Genomic DNA, 13,909 nt, shown 5'->3' with positions numbered 1-13,909 from the left:
TGAGAGTGAATACCAACTGTCTCCCAAGAAGAAGGTTAAAGTTGCAAGTGTCATCACTGCGTTTGATGACAACACACTGGAGAACATGTACGATGATTATTACGTAAGAAGTTTTGACACATATGACAAGCTTCTGAAAAGATACCCTAAACTGAAGTCTAAAAGCAATATTAAAAACATACTGGATTACGTGGCAAAGAAAAGAGAAGGAAATACAGTTTTCAAAGGAAATCATACACTGCTCTTAAAGACCATCAGGGAGCATGTAATGGCGAAATTCGCCCAGAGAATGCAGTTCTGCCGTTCATTATTGGCATTTACAACATTGGGCATTGGATGTAGCCAGAAATCTCGGGTGTACAAACTTTGCAGCTTCACTAGGATTTATTACTAATTTGAAAAAGGAGTTTAGGACAACATCACGCCGTATCACTATGCTCCAAGCACGAAAAGATAAGGATGACGAAGAAGAGCTGATTGAAAGAGTTCAAACATTTGTTGCTGACGTCAATGAGCATATCACGAGAGAAAACATCGATATTAGTTCTACATGGAACTGTGATCAGAGTCAGTTCAACTATGAACTTTCTTGTGACAGAACACTATCCATGAAAGGGGAGAGAAACACTGTCGCGATGTTGCAATCAGTTAACTGTGCAACACATAGTTACACAATCGATGTTGCTATATCAATGAATGGACGATTGGCAGACAAACTCTATATTTGCTTCCAAGAATCCAGTGGAAAGTTTGGACCCCGCGTGTGAAGGGAAATAGAAACGCTGTGCCCTCCAAATGTCGTCGTCGATGCAAGTGAGTGGGAAAATGACGTAACAACATCTGAAGACGTTTTTTCTGTCAGTTTAGAATCCACATTTGTCGAGAAAGTCATTAGTACTTCGTGACTTCTGGTCTGGACATAAGGATGAACGAGTACTACTGGAAGTATGTGGCGGAAAACATGTAGATTTAAAAATCATTCCGCCTAGAACTACAAAGTATGCACCTCTGGATGTGTATTTCTTCAGGCAATATATGCCAAGAGAATAACAGATTTCATTAAACTATGTTCCAGTAATATGCAGTCGAAATTGCACTACAGATTCTTTATCACGAATATGCATTCTGTCATTTACAATCATTTATCTGCGGGAGTATACAGACCGATGCTTTGTTATGCGTGGCAGAATGCTGGCTAAGATATTGGTGAACCAGTGAACAACTTCAAAAGTGTCATTGACATGGCGTTCAACACTGTATTATAGAATGTGCAGATACGCCATACGATCAACTTGCATTTATTCACTGTGCGTTTTGCAGTCATTCATATTGCTCGAAGCATTTTATTGACATTCTGCATTTACATTTATAGTTAAGATTGCTGCATAGTGTATGGTGCCTACAATTACATCTACAGTAATGTCTAGAACATGAGTGCAGAGTTTTGCAGAAAACGACACCCACCAGAACATTCATTCAGAGGTACATAATGGTCCTATAACCAAACGTTCATACAGATCTGTTTGTTCGAGCCCAAGTACTTTCCTGGTGAGACTTAGTCTCACACATACTGAGTCACTTTTTATGTCGATCTCTGCCATTTACCTCTTCCGATTTTAGCGATGTTTCATAGATTTTATAATTTTCCTGTATAATAAATGTGCCTGCTTACAGCAATTTGCGTATTCAGTTGGTATTTATAGAGGTCAGGGTCAAGCTTAACCTAAAATGTTTAGCTGACTGGCCCGATAACTCATTTTGCATTTCAGGGTGCACCGGAGACTCGTCGGGGGCGGAATCGGGCCCGGAAGGTCTGGAGCCTGTGGACCTCCTGCACCACGCCGGCGTTTACACGGCGGAGGAGGCGGCCCTTCTCGCACGCGACAAGCTGGTGCGGCAGCAGGCGCTCTACATACAGCAGTTTTCCAGGTGTGACGCGGCGGGCGATGCGTGGTGCACTCGTGTACCTAGCTGCTGTAATCTGTTCAGAATTACTGTAGCACTGACAATGGGGTGAGGGAGGCAGTGAAGCTGGCCCGGGAAGTACGGCCCGCATTCGGCTATTTGCGTGACACCTGTATCCGCTGCGACTGCGTGCAGTTGCCAGACTTTCACCCCAGCCATTACCAAACTTGACACTTGGATTGTGCTTTAGGTTCAGACAGTTGCCTGTCCTCTGGGATCATTCATTGTGGGCTGTGATTTTGCTTTCATTTCTCAAGGTAATGGTAGTTATTATTTGTCATGCAGTGATAATGTCGGAGGCAAGTTTGTCAAATGTTGCGAGTAGATTTGTTTGACTTTGTTCTTAGCCTGGGGATTTGAGAGAAGGTGTTTGCAGTTTGTGTGTTTATTGCTACATGTGTATCTATACCCTGCACTTCAATGTGAAGCACACCAGAGGATACTGGGCTTCTTCCCCTTCCATTCACATATAGAGCAAGAAGAGAATGATTGATTAACCCTTTGACTGTGGAGGTGCACCATCTGCTTGGTACACGAGGCCTGCAGTGTAATCCAGCTACATCTACATCCATATCCATACTCCGCAAGCCACCTGACGGTGTGTGGGGGAGGGTACCTTGAGTACCTCTATCAATTCTCCCTTCTATTCCAGTCTCGTATTGTTCGTGGAAAGGAGGATTGTCAGTATGCCTCTGTGTGGGCTCTAATCTCTCTGATTTTATCCTCATGGTCTCATCGCGAGATATACGTAGGAGGGAGCAATATACTGCTTGACTCCTCCGTGAATGTATGTTCTTGAAACTTCAACAAAAGCCCGTACCAAGCTACTGAGCGTTTCTCCTGCCGAACCTTCCACTGGAGTTTATCTATCGTCTCCGTAACGCTTTCGCAATTACTTAATGACCCTCTCTGCTCTCCGTTGGATCTTCTCTCTCTCTTCTATCAACCCTATCTGGTACGGATCCCACACTGCTGAGCAGTATTCAAGCAGTAAGCGAACAAGCTTACTGTAACCTACTTCCTTTGTTTTTGGATTGCATTTCCTTAGGATTCTTCCAATAAATCTCAGTCTGGCATCTGCTTTACTGACAATTAACTTTATATGATCATTCCATTTTAAATCACTCCTAATGCGTACTCCCAGATAATTTATGGAATTAACTGCTTCCAGTTGCTGACCTGCTATATTGTAGCTAAATGATAAGGGATCTTTCTTTCCGTGTATTCTTAGCACACTACATTTGTCTACATTGAGGTTCAATTGCCATTCCCTGCACCATCCATCAATTTGCTGCAGCTCCTCTTGCATTTCAGCACAATTTTCCATTGTTACAACCTCTCGATATACCACAGCATCATGCGCAAAAAGCCTCAGTGAACTTCCGATGTCATCCACAAGGTCATTTGTGTATATTGTGAATCCAATCACACAATTGGTCTGATAGTACATATGCTCTTACTTTGTTCAATAAAGGACTGTGGGAAACTGTATCCAACGCCTTACGGAAGTCAAGAAACACGGCATCTACCTGGTGTCTATGGCCCTCTGAGTCTCGTGGACGAATAGTGCGAGCTGGGTTTCACACGGTCGCCTTTCTCGAAACCTATGCTGATTCCTACAGAGTAGATTTCTAGTCTCCAGAAAAGTCATTATGCTCGAATCTAATAAGTGTTCAAAAATTCTACAATGGATCAAGATTAGAGATATAGGTCTATAGTTGTACACATCTGTTTGACGTCCCTTCTTGAAAACGGGGATGACCTGTGCCCTTTTCCAATCTTTTGGAACGCTATGCTCTTCTAGAGACCTACGGTACACCGCTGCAAGAAGGGGGCAAGTTCCTTCGCATACTCTGTGTAAAATCGAACTGGTATCCCATCAGGTCCAGTGGCCTTTCCTCTTTTGAGCAATTTTAATTGTTTCTCTATCCCTCTATCGTCTATTTCGATTTCTACCATTTTGTCATCTGTGCGACAATCTAGAGAAGGAACTACAGTGCAGTCTTCCTTTGTGAAACAGCTTTGGAAAAAGACATTTAGTATTTCGGCCTTTAGTCTGTCATCCTCTGTTTCAGTACCACAGAGTATCTAGACAATTTGTTTTGATCCACCTACTGCTTTATCATAAGACCAAAATTTCTTAGGATTTTCTGCCAAGTCAGTACCTAGAGCTTTACTTTCGAATTCATTGAACGCCTCTCGCATAGCCCTCCTCACACTATATTTCGCTTCGTGTAATTTTTGTTTGTCTGTAAGGCTTTGGCTATGTTTATATTTGCTGTGAAGTTCCCTTTGCTTCCGCAGCAGTTTTCTAACTCGGTTGTTGTACCATGATCGCTCTTTTCCATCTCTTACGATATTGCTTGGCACATACTCATGTAACGCATATTGTACGATGGTTTTGAATTTTGTTCACTGATACTCAACACTATCTGTACTTGAGACAAAACTTTTGTGTTGAGCCGTCAGGTACTCTGTAATCTGCTTTTTGTCACTTTTGCTAAATAGAGAAATCTTCCTACCTTTTTTAATATCTCTATTTACGGCTGAAATCATCGCTGCAGTAACCGCTTTATGATCGCTGATTTCCTGTTCTGCATTAACTGTTTCAAATAGTTCGGGTCTGTTTGTCAACAGGATGTCTAATACGTTATCGCCACGAGTCGGTTCTCTGTTTAACTGCTCAAGGTAGTTTTCAGATAAAGCACTTTAAAAAATTTCACATGATTCTTTGTCGCTGCCATCCGTTATGAACGTTTGAGTCTCCCAGTCTATATCTGGCAAATCTCCACCCAGAACTATAACATGGTAGGGAACTCTACCTGTGTTAAGTGCCTGTCACTCAGAGCCACCGCCGGAACCAGAGTGGCTTGCGCCGACCTAGCTAGAGGCTGACTACTTCTGGACTGATTACTACTCGCGTAGAGCCGGCGTAAATAAATCAGATTTAGCCATCTTGTACAACGTTATGCGTTCTCTTAACAATAATAATGAAAAGATTTTATGAGCTATATTGAGCCTGAAAGTTATAAATAAAATTGGCCAAACCAATAGGGCACACCCGAAAAAATTTTGAAGTTTGGCTTCTTGCGGCTCCTGGACTAATGCTATGACAAATGTAAAACTTGGCATGTAGTAACCTAACAACACAAGGTTCTCAAATATAAAGTTTCTTTTGTGTGCCACTTTCCAGTACTGAATGAATTAAATGCAAAATTGAAGATTTTGTAAAATGTCAAAAATGCAGTATTTTCGTTTTAATTTTGCTGAAAAAGCTATGTTCTATAAAACATATATTGTGCAATAGATTGACAGCACAAAGATATGGAATAAAAATTTTTATTCACTCACTATTTTGCAATAATCTACAAATTAGCTGAAAAGATGTTGATTTTTTATGAAAAGATGAAAGCAGGGTATATTTGATACTTCTTTTTACAAATCCCTGGAACAGTGAGGTTAATTTCCAATATTGCATAACAACACAGGCAAAGAAGCAACAAAAATCGCACTGAGAACATAGTGTTAACTACAGCTTGTTATTTCTCATTGATCAAAGGCATTTGAAATCACTTATGGAAAGCAGGTTTTGTATAAATAGACCAAATGTGATATGTATTTGTACTCGTAAGGATAAAAGAATGTAACTGTCCTTGTTACGTGTTAATAATTTAAATGTATCGTATGTAAATTCATGTATGGCTTTTGTTATACTGGCACAATGTACTCGGCATAATTACATTTACCACAGTAAAGATATTGTGCCATATTTGGACCGGTACTGGCGAAGTTAAAAATAGATTTATAATTTTTTTACGGTTTTTGCCCCCCTTTTTTTAGTAATTCATTCAGAAGTGTCAATAAATTTTCTCAGATTTAGTTCCCAGTGATTAGTAATACTTCTTTTTATGATCAGTCTCAAAGCAGGGTACAACACATAACGGAACATTGCAAGTTTTGCATTGGTATCTAGTTTCCTGGTGCACTTTCTGTTTTTTGCAGACAACGCATCTGCACATTAGCATACTTTTTTGCAAATGTTCACTCACAATAGCAGCTGGAAAACTTCTCCCTGTGAATCGCAGAGGATTCTCGTTGTCATAGTGCCCCCTTCCCCTCACTACGCTTTTTCTATTCTGTAGCATATTTTTCTACAGTCTCCCTTATGAGAGAAACGGAGACTCTGCGAGTGCCATTTTCCACCCTATCACTGGCTGGTGGACAGCATGAGCATTTTGGAGAAGGTGAAAAAAAAAATTCTTCTACCATTTCACAGTCTTATAAACTGATCCCACTGAGCTCAGTAACATGTCACAACAGTCAACTGCACTCATACTTGAATTGTAATCATGAATTGTAATCCGCAATACATTGTGGTTTCTGCCAGTATTTCTGTCAGTCTTCTCTGTGTCAACCATTTGTGGTGTGTGATTTGTGGTAAACATGCACATTTCTCTCATATCATACCACTTGATAGGGTCTTGTCAGTGGACTTAAAATCAGTTTCTCCTTGTTTTAATTTCTTCTACAGTTTTGGTATGTTGCGCCTATTCTTACGAACAGTGCCTATGCGGCTGTTCCATGTTTGTGAAGCCAGACGGACAGGTCCGGGCTGGGGTACCAATTATCAACATAAAGAATATGACACCGTTACAAATACAGTCCCGTGAGTTGCCACTACATTGCCACTTTTCTCTAAATTCTGAAAACCAATTTCTGTTGTTGTGCCTGTATATACAATAAAATTCAAAATATACCCACTCTGATGGTCACACAGTACAAATGTCTTTATTCCAAATCTACTTTGCTTGGTTGGAATAAACTGCTTAAAAGATAAAAGTCCTCTGAACAGCAAGAGCCTTTCATCTATACAGAGCTTGTGATGTGGATGAAAAGAATTACGAAATGTCGTAAGAACTTCGTCAGCAAATTCCCCAATTTTGAGTAGACTGTCGTGTCCAGTACTCGTAGAGATACCACTGAAGTGTAGCATTTTCAGAAGTGCTGTGTTCAAAAGTGTATCTCTGGGCCAATAATCACTTATTTTTAACTTCTTAACTTGTACCATTAGAAGGCAAATAGCAACAAAACTATACATTTCCTGAAATCCAGTGTCTTTCCACTTTGGCAGTCGAGAATTCACAGATTGTATTTTATTTTCTATGGTGTAAACATAAGATCAATTTTTCTGCAATAAATTCAAATAGTTCTTCAGACATAAATATCACAAAAACTGAAAGAATGCTTGGGTCAGTATCTGGTTGACATTCGTGTCCTGAACTTGAGTCTTCAAAGTAATGGTTTAACGGCTGGAAATCAGTTTCTTTCCAGTCAAATGTGTCACTTAAGTGCACTCCCCCCCCCCTTCCCCATGAGCCATGGACCTTGCTGTTGGTGGGGAGGCTTGTGTGTTTCAGCGATACAGATAGCCGTACTGTAGGTGCAACCTCAACGGAGGGGTATCTGTTGAGAGGCCAGACAAACGTGTGGTTCCTGAAGAGGGCAGCAGCCTTTTCAGTAGTTGCAGGGGCAACAGTCTGGATGATTGACTGATCTGGCCTTGTAACAGTAACCAAAACAGCCTTGCTGTGCTGGTACTGCAAACGGTTGAAAGCAAGGGGAAACTACAGCCGTAATTTTTCCCGAGGGCATGCAGCTTTACTGTATGGTTAATGATGATGGCGTCCTCTTGGGTAAAATAGTCTCCCATTCGGATCTCCGGGCGGGGACTACTCAGGAGGACGTCGTTATCAGGAGAAAGAAAACTGGCGTTCTACAGATCGGAGCGTGGAATGTCAGGTCCCTTAATTGAGCAGGTAGATTAGAAAATTTAAAAAGGGAAATGGATAGGTTAAAGTTAGATATAGTGGGAATTAGTGAAGTTCGGTGATAGAAGGAACAAGACTTTTGGTCAGGCGAATACAGGGTAATAAACACAAAATCAAATAGGGATAATGCAGGAGTAGGTTTATTAATGAATAAAAAAATAGGAGTGTGGGTAAGCTACTACAAACAGCATAGTGAACGCATTATTGTGGCCAAGATAGACACAAAGCCCACGCCCACCATAGTAGTACAAGTTTATATGCCAACTAGCTCTGCAGATGACGAAGAAATTGAAGAAATGTATGATGAAATAAAAGAAATTATTCAGATAGTGAAGGGAGACGAAAATTTAAGTCATGGGTGACTGGAATTCAGTAGTAGGAAAAGGGAGAGAAGGAAACGTAGTATGTGAATATGGATTGGGGGTAAGAAATGAAAGAGGAAGCTGCCTGGTAGAATTTTGAACAGAGCACAACTTAATCATAGCTAACACTTGGTTTAAGAATCATGAAAGAAGGTTGTATACGTGGAAGAACCCTGGAGATACTAAAAGGTATCAGATAGATTATATAATGGTAAGACAGAGATTTAGGAACCAGGTTTTAAATTGTAAGACATTTCCAGGGGCAGATGTGGAATCTGACCACAATCTATTGGTTATGACCTGTAGATTAAAACTGAAGAAACTGCAAAAAGGTGGAAATTTAAGGAGATGGAACCTGGATAAACTAAAAGAACCAGAGGTTGTACGGAGTTTCAAGGAGAGCATAAGGGAGCAATTGACAGGAACGGGGAAAACAAATACAATAGAAGAAGAATGGGTAGCTTTGAGGGATGAAGTAGTGAAGGCAACAGAGGATCAAAGTAAAAAGACGAGGGCTATTAGAAATCCTTGGGTAACAGAAGAAATATTGAATTTAATTGATGAAAGGAGAAAATATAAAAATGCAGTAAATGAAGCAGAAAGAAAGGAATACAAACGTCTCAGAAATGAGATCGACAGGAAGTGCCAAATGGCTAAGCAGGCATGGCTAGAGGACAAATGTAAGGATCTAGAGGGTTATCTCACTAGGAGTAAGATAGATACTGCCTACAGAATTAAAGAGACCTTTGGAGAAAAGAGAACCACTTGTATGAACAGCAAGAGCTCAGATGGAAACCCAGTTCTAAGCAAAGAGGGGAAAGCAGAAAGGTGGAAGGAGTATATAGAGGGTCTATACAAGGGAGATGTACTTGAGGACAATATTATGGAAATGGAAGAGGATGTAAATGAAGATGAAATGGGAGATACGATACTGCGTGAAGAGTTTGACAGAGCACTGAAAGATCTGAGTCGAAACAAGGCTCCGGGAGTAGATAACGTTCCATTAGAACTACTGACGGCCTTGGGAGTGCCAGTCCTGACAAAACTCTTCCATCTGGTGAGCAAGATGTGTGAGACACGCGAAATACCCTCAGACTTCAAGAAAAATATAATATAATAATTCTTATCTTAGAATCTAGATTAAGGAAACGCAAACCTCCTTTTCTAGCATTTGTAGACTTAGAGAAAGCTTTCGACAATGTTGACTGGAATACTCTCTTTCAAATTCTGAAGGTGGTAGGGATAAAATACAGGGGGCGAAAGGCTATTTACAATTTGTATAGAAGCCAAATGGCAGTTATATGTGTTGTGGTTGGCAGGAGAGTCAACCGTGTAGTAAAGGAGGCCGAAATGCACGCGTCTCAGCTCAAGCAGGCTGGAGTGAGGTCTGGAACATGACAAGGGAATTAAAATTGAGAAAAACGGGCGTAGCTGGTGGAATACTTAACTTTAATCCATTAATGGAGAATGTCGCTCTTTATGGTACATGATTCACAATATCAATAGTACGGATACTGCCGCCTTGCTAGGTCGTAGCAAATAACGTAGCTGAAGGCTATGCTAACAATCGTCTCGGCAAATGAGAGCGTAGAAGTCAGTGAACCATCGCTAGCAAAGTCGGCTGTACAACTGGGGTGAGTGCTAGGTTGTCTGTATAGACCTGCCGTGTGGGGGCGCTCGGTCTGCAGTCACTATCGGTCTGCAGTCACTGATAGTGGCGACATGCGGGTCCGACGTATACTAACGGACCGCGGCCGATTTAAAGTCTACCACCTAGCAAGTGTGGTGTCTGGCAGTGACACCACAATAAGAGTCGAGGGGCATGAAAGGGAAGCAGTGTTTGGGAAGGGAGTGAGACAGGGTTGTAGCCTATCCCTGATATTATTCAATCTGTATATTGAGCAAGCAATGAAGGAAACAAAAGAAAAATTCGGAGTAGGTATTAAAATCCATGGAGAAGAAATAAAAACTTTGAGATTCGTCGATGATATTGTAATTTTGTCAGAGACAGCAAAGGACTTGGAAGAGCAGTTGAACGGAATGGACAGTGTCTTGAAAGGAGGATATACGATGAACATCAACAAAAGCAAAACGAGGATAGTGGAATGTAGTCGAATTAAATTGGGTGATGCTTTGGGAATTAGATTAGGAAATGAGACACTTAAAGTAGTAAACGAGTTTTGCTATTTGGGGAGCAAAATAACTGATGATGGTCGAAGTACAGAGGATATAAAATGTAGACTGGCAATGGCAAGGAAAGCGTTTCTGAAGAAGAGAAATTTGTTAACATCGAGTATAGATTTAAGTGTCAGGAAGTCGTTTCTGAAAGTATTTGCATGGAGTGTAGCCATGTATGGAAGTGAAACATGGGCGATAAATAGTTTGGACAAGAAGAGAATAGTAGCTTTCGAAATGTGGTGCTACAGAAGAATGCTGAAGATTAGATGGGTAGATCACATAACTAATGAGGAGGTATTGAACAGAATTGGGGAGAAGAGGAGTTTGTGGTACAACTTGACTAGAAGAAGGGATCGGTTGGTAGGACATGTTCTGAGGCATCAAGGGATCACTGATTTAGTATTGGAGGGCAGCGTGGAGGGTAAAAATCGCAGAGGGAGACCAAGAGATGAATACACGAAGCAGATTCAGAAGGATGTAGGTTGCAGTAGGTACTGGGAGATGAAGAAGCTTGCATAGGATAGAGTAGCATGGAGAGCTGCATCAAACCAGTCTCAGGACTGAAGACCACAACAACAACAACAACAAGTGCACTCTTTTCCAAACTGTTTTAGTGTCACTTTCTGATTCCTCAGATTCAGAGGAACTGTTGACTGTTATAGAAAATGAGTGAAAAAGTGCACCATAGTCAGAGAATTACTTTAAAGACAGTAAGAAGAGATATGACAGTAATAGTTAACAAAAATAATAAAAAAAATTATAATAAAAAAAATACAGCCTGTTATTCATTGTTGTCGAAAGGAGTGTAGTGCAGCAGTGCTTCTGATGCCCGGAAATAGAAATGAGATTAAAGTGATAACCAAAGCCTGCAAATGTAAGAACACAAAAAAATGTGAGAGTTTACTCACCGCCTGGCAGGGTTTGTGAATTGGCTGTCTGCAGTACCTTCTTCCAATTGTGGTCAAAATGTCAGAAATGTCCAGAAGAAAGTTATTCAAAGAGATAGCTTGAGAAAAGGAGGACAAAACATGAAAAAACCTACAAAACAAAATATATTTGTGTGTGTGTGTGTGTGTGTGTGTGTGTGTGTGTGTGTGTGTGTGTGTGTGTGTGTGTGTTGGGTATTCTTCACTCGCATTCACCTTGTTCTGCGTCTAAATCAAGCAAGTTGTACTTTGATAATCTCAATTTGCTTACACTGTTTTAAAGGTTTTACCAGTTATAGTATGGCTGAAAGGTCATTGTGAAATACTGTGCATATTTTAACAATACTTTAGGAAATGATGGATTGCTATTTACTGTAAAGATGACATACTAAGCTGCAGACAGGCAAAATTGAAAGACAATTACACATAATCTTTTGGGTGCTCCAACTATAACACCACATTCAAACCACTTAAATCTTGGCATCTTGGGTTATCGGGTGTTCTGCTGGATATCAGCGTCATTCTTGTGTGGTATTTCGGTAACGTAGTTCGTAACCTCATCAGGTGCGACTCGAGACTGCTCCTTGAGTGGACCTGGTCCAGTATTTATGTCTGTGGCCTTCCCCCTCCACTGGAAGTTGCAGGCATACCGTCTGTGGTCCACACTTACTGACTGCGACTTGATGGCGTGCTGCCATTCCGTTTTGGGTCCGCTGCCATTCTGAGTGTTCCCTCTACGGCCTGTGCCCACCAGACCCGCTCCTCGGTGTTCTATCTTTGGCCGGGTGCATTTGGACTTCTGTCTGGGTTGCCAGGTGTTCTCGCTGTGGTCCTCTCCCACTGACTGCGATCTTCAGCTTTCGGTCCGCTGCGGTTCTGGGTGTTCCCTCTGTGGTCCGCACCTGTCGGACCCACTCCCAGTTGTTCCATCTTCGGTACGGAGAGCCCGGTACTCTGTCTTGGGATCGTTTTGTATTTCCACACCTTCAGTTCTTCTATTCGTGGAGTGCTGTAGCTGCCCCCTTGCTCCTTTAACAATTCCAGAGCAGGATCCCAAGCTCTGCTTAGGTGGTACCCCATGTCGAGGTTCGTGAGATTTTCCTTTACTTTTATCTCTATCGATTCCCTTATAACACTGTCCCAAAATCTGGGTGTCTGTGTTAGAATCTTGGTTTGATCATAATTCGTGGCACAATCTAGTTCTAGACAGTGTTCAGCAATGGCTTATTTCGTCACCTGTCTTAATCAGGTGTGCCTCTGATGTTTCTTGTTCCTGATATCCACTGTTCTTGTCATCTGGCCAATGTAGGACATGCCACATTGACAACGTGTATTGTAAATGCCCACTTTCCGTAACACCAGGTCATCTTTAACATTTCCCACCAGTCCCTCAATCTTGTTGGATGGACAGAAAATACTCTTGATGTTGTGTTTACGGAGGATCCTACTGATTTTGGCAGAAATAAAACCAGCATAGGGTAAATAAGCCACATTCTTTGCTTCATCTTGCTCTGCTTCTGGAACCTGTGGCGTAGTGACTGGTTGGAGAGCCATCTCAATTTGTTTGGTAGTATATCCATTTTTGCAGAACCCTATTTTAAGATGCTATATTTCCGTTGGTAGACACTCTCAGTCTGACATAAGTGCTCTATGGACCAATGTCTTAAGAACCCCGTTCTGCGCAGGGTGGTGACAGCTGCTGGCCGGCAGATATACCTGTAAATCCCTGTGTGTGTGTTTTCGAGACACACTGTGGCCAATTGATCCATCTGCTTTCCTTTTAACTAGCAAATCCAGAAATGGCAGCTGGGCATTCTTCTCCAGTTTTATGGTGAACTTGGTATTTTGGTGGCAGGAGATAAGATGTTAAAGGAGCTCATCGAGCCTGTCCTTCACATGAGGGCAGATCACGAAGGTGTTGTCCACGTACCTGAAAAAACATGTGGGTTTATATCTGGCTATCTCTAATACCCTCTCCCCAAATCTGTCCATAAACATGTTGGCAACCACAGGCGACAACGGGCTACCCATAGCTACACCTTTAGTTTAGTCGAAATATTGGTTTCCGCACAGGAAATACGTGGATGTCAGTGTATGCCTGAACAGGGCCAACAGAGCCCCGTCAAATTTTTCCACAATCAGTTCCAGTGGCTCGTTCTGTGGGACACTAGTGAACAGTGATACCACATCAAAACTAACCACGAAGTCAGAATTTGTGATTCGTAGTTGCTCGAGGCATTTCAGGAAGTCTTCAGAGTTTTGGATGTGGTGGACACATTTCCCCACACACAGAGACAGCAGATCTTTTAAGTACCTGGCTGTTGCATACATGTTGTTGTTGTTGTTGTTGTTGTTGTTGTTGTTGTCTTGTGTCCTGAGACTGGTTTGATGCAGCTCTCCATGCTACTCTATCCTGTGCAAGCTTCATCATCTCCCAGTAAGTACTGCAGCCTACATCCTTCTGAATCTGCTTACTGTATTCATCTCTTGGTCTCCCTCTAAGATTTTTACCCTCCATGCTGCCCTCCAGTACTAAATTGATGATACCTTCATGCCTCAGAACATGTCCTACCAACCGATCCCTTCTTCTAGTCAAGTTGTGCCACAAGCTCCTCGTCTCCCCAATCCTATTAAATACCTCCTCATTAGT

The 13,909-nt window shown here is 41.6% G+C and overlaps 1 protein-coding gene across 3 annotated transcripts in view; it reads left to right on the top strand.

The window, feature by feature from the left end:
- The window catches only part of LOC126295471 (treacle protein-like), a 270,716-nt gene that overhangs the window by 144,376 nt on the left and 112,431 nt on the right, over positions 1–13,909 (top strand). For all 3 annotated transcript variants that reach the window (XM_049988006.1, XM_049988007.1, XM_049988008.1), the window contains one exon: positions 1,770–1,929. In XM_049988006.1, the coding sequence (XP_049843963.1) occupies positions 1,770–1,929 (160 nt within the window). The remainder of the gene's footprint in view (positions 1–1,769; positions 1,930–13,909) is intronic.

This window comes from Schistocerca gregaria, chromosome 11 (assembly GCF_023897955.1).
Source record: "Schistocerca gregaria isolate iqSchGreg1 chromosome 11, iqSchGreg1.2, whole genome shotgun sequence".
Classification (NCBI taxonomy): Eukaryota; Metazoa; Arthropoda; class Insecta; order Orthoptera; family Acrididae; genus Schistocerca; species Schistocerca gregaria.
This window is presented reverse-complemented; position numbering and strand designations above follow the sequence as displayed.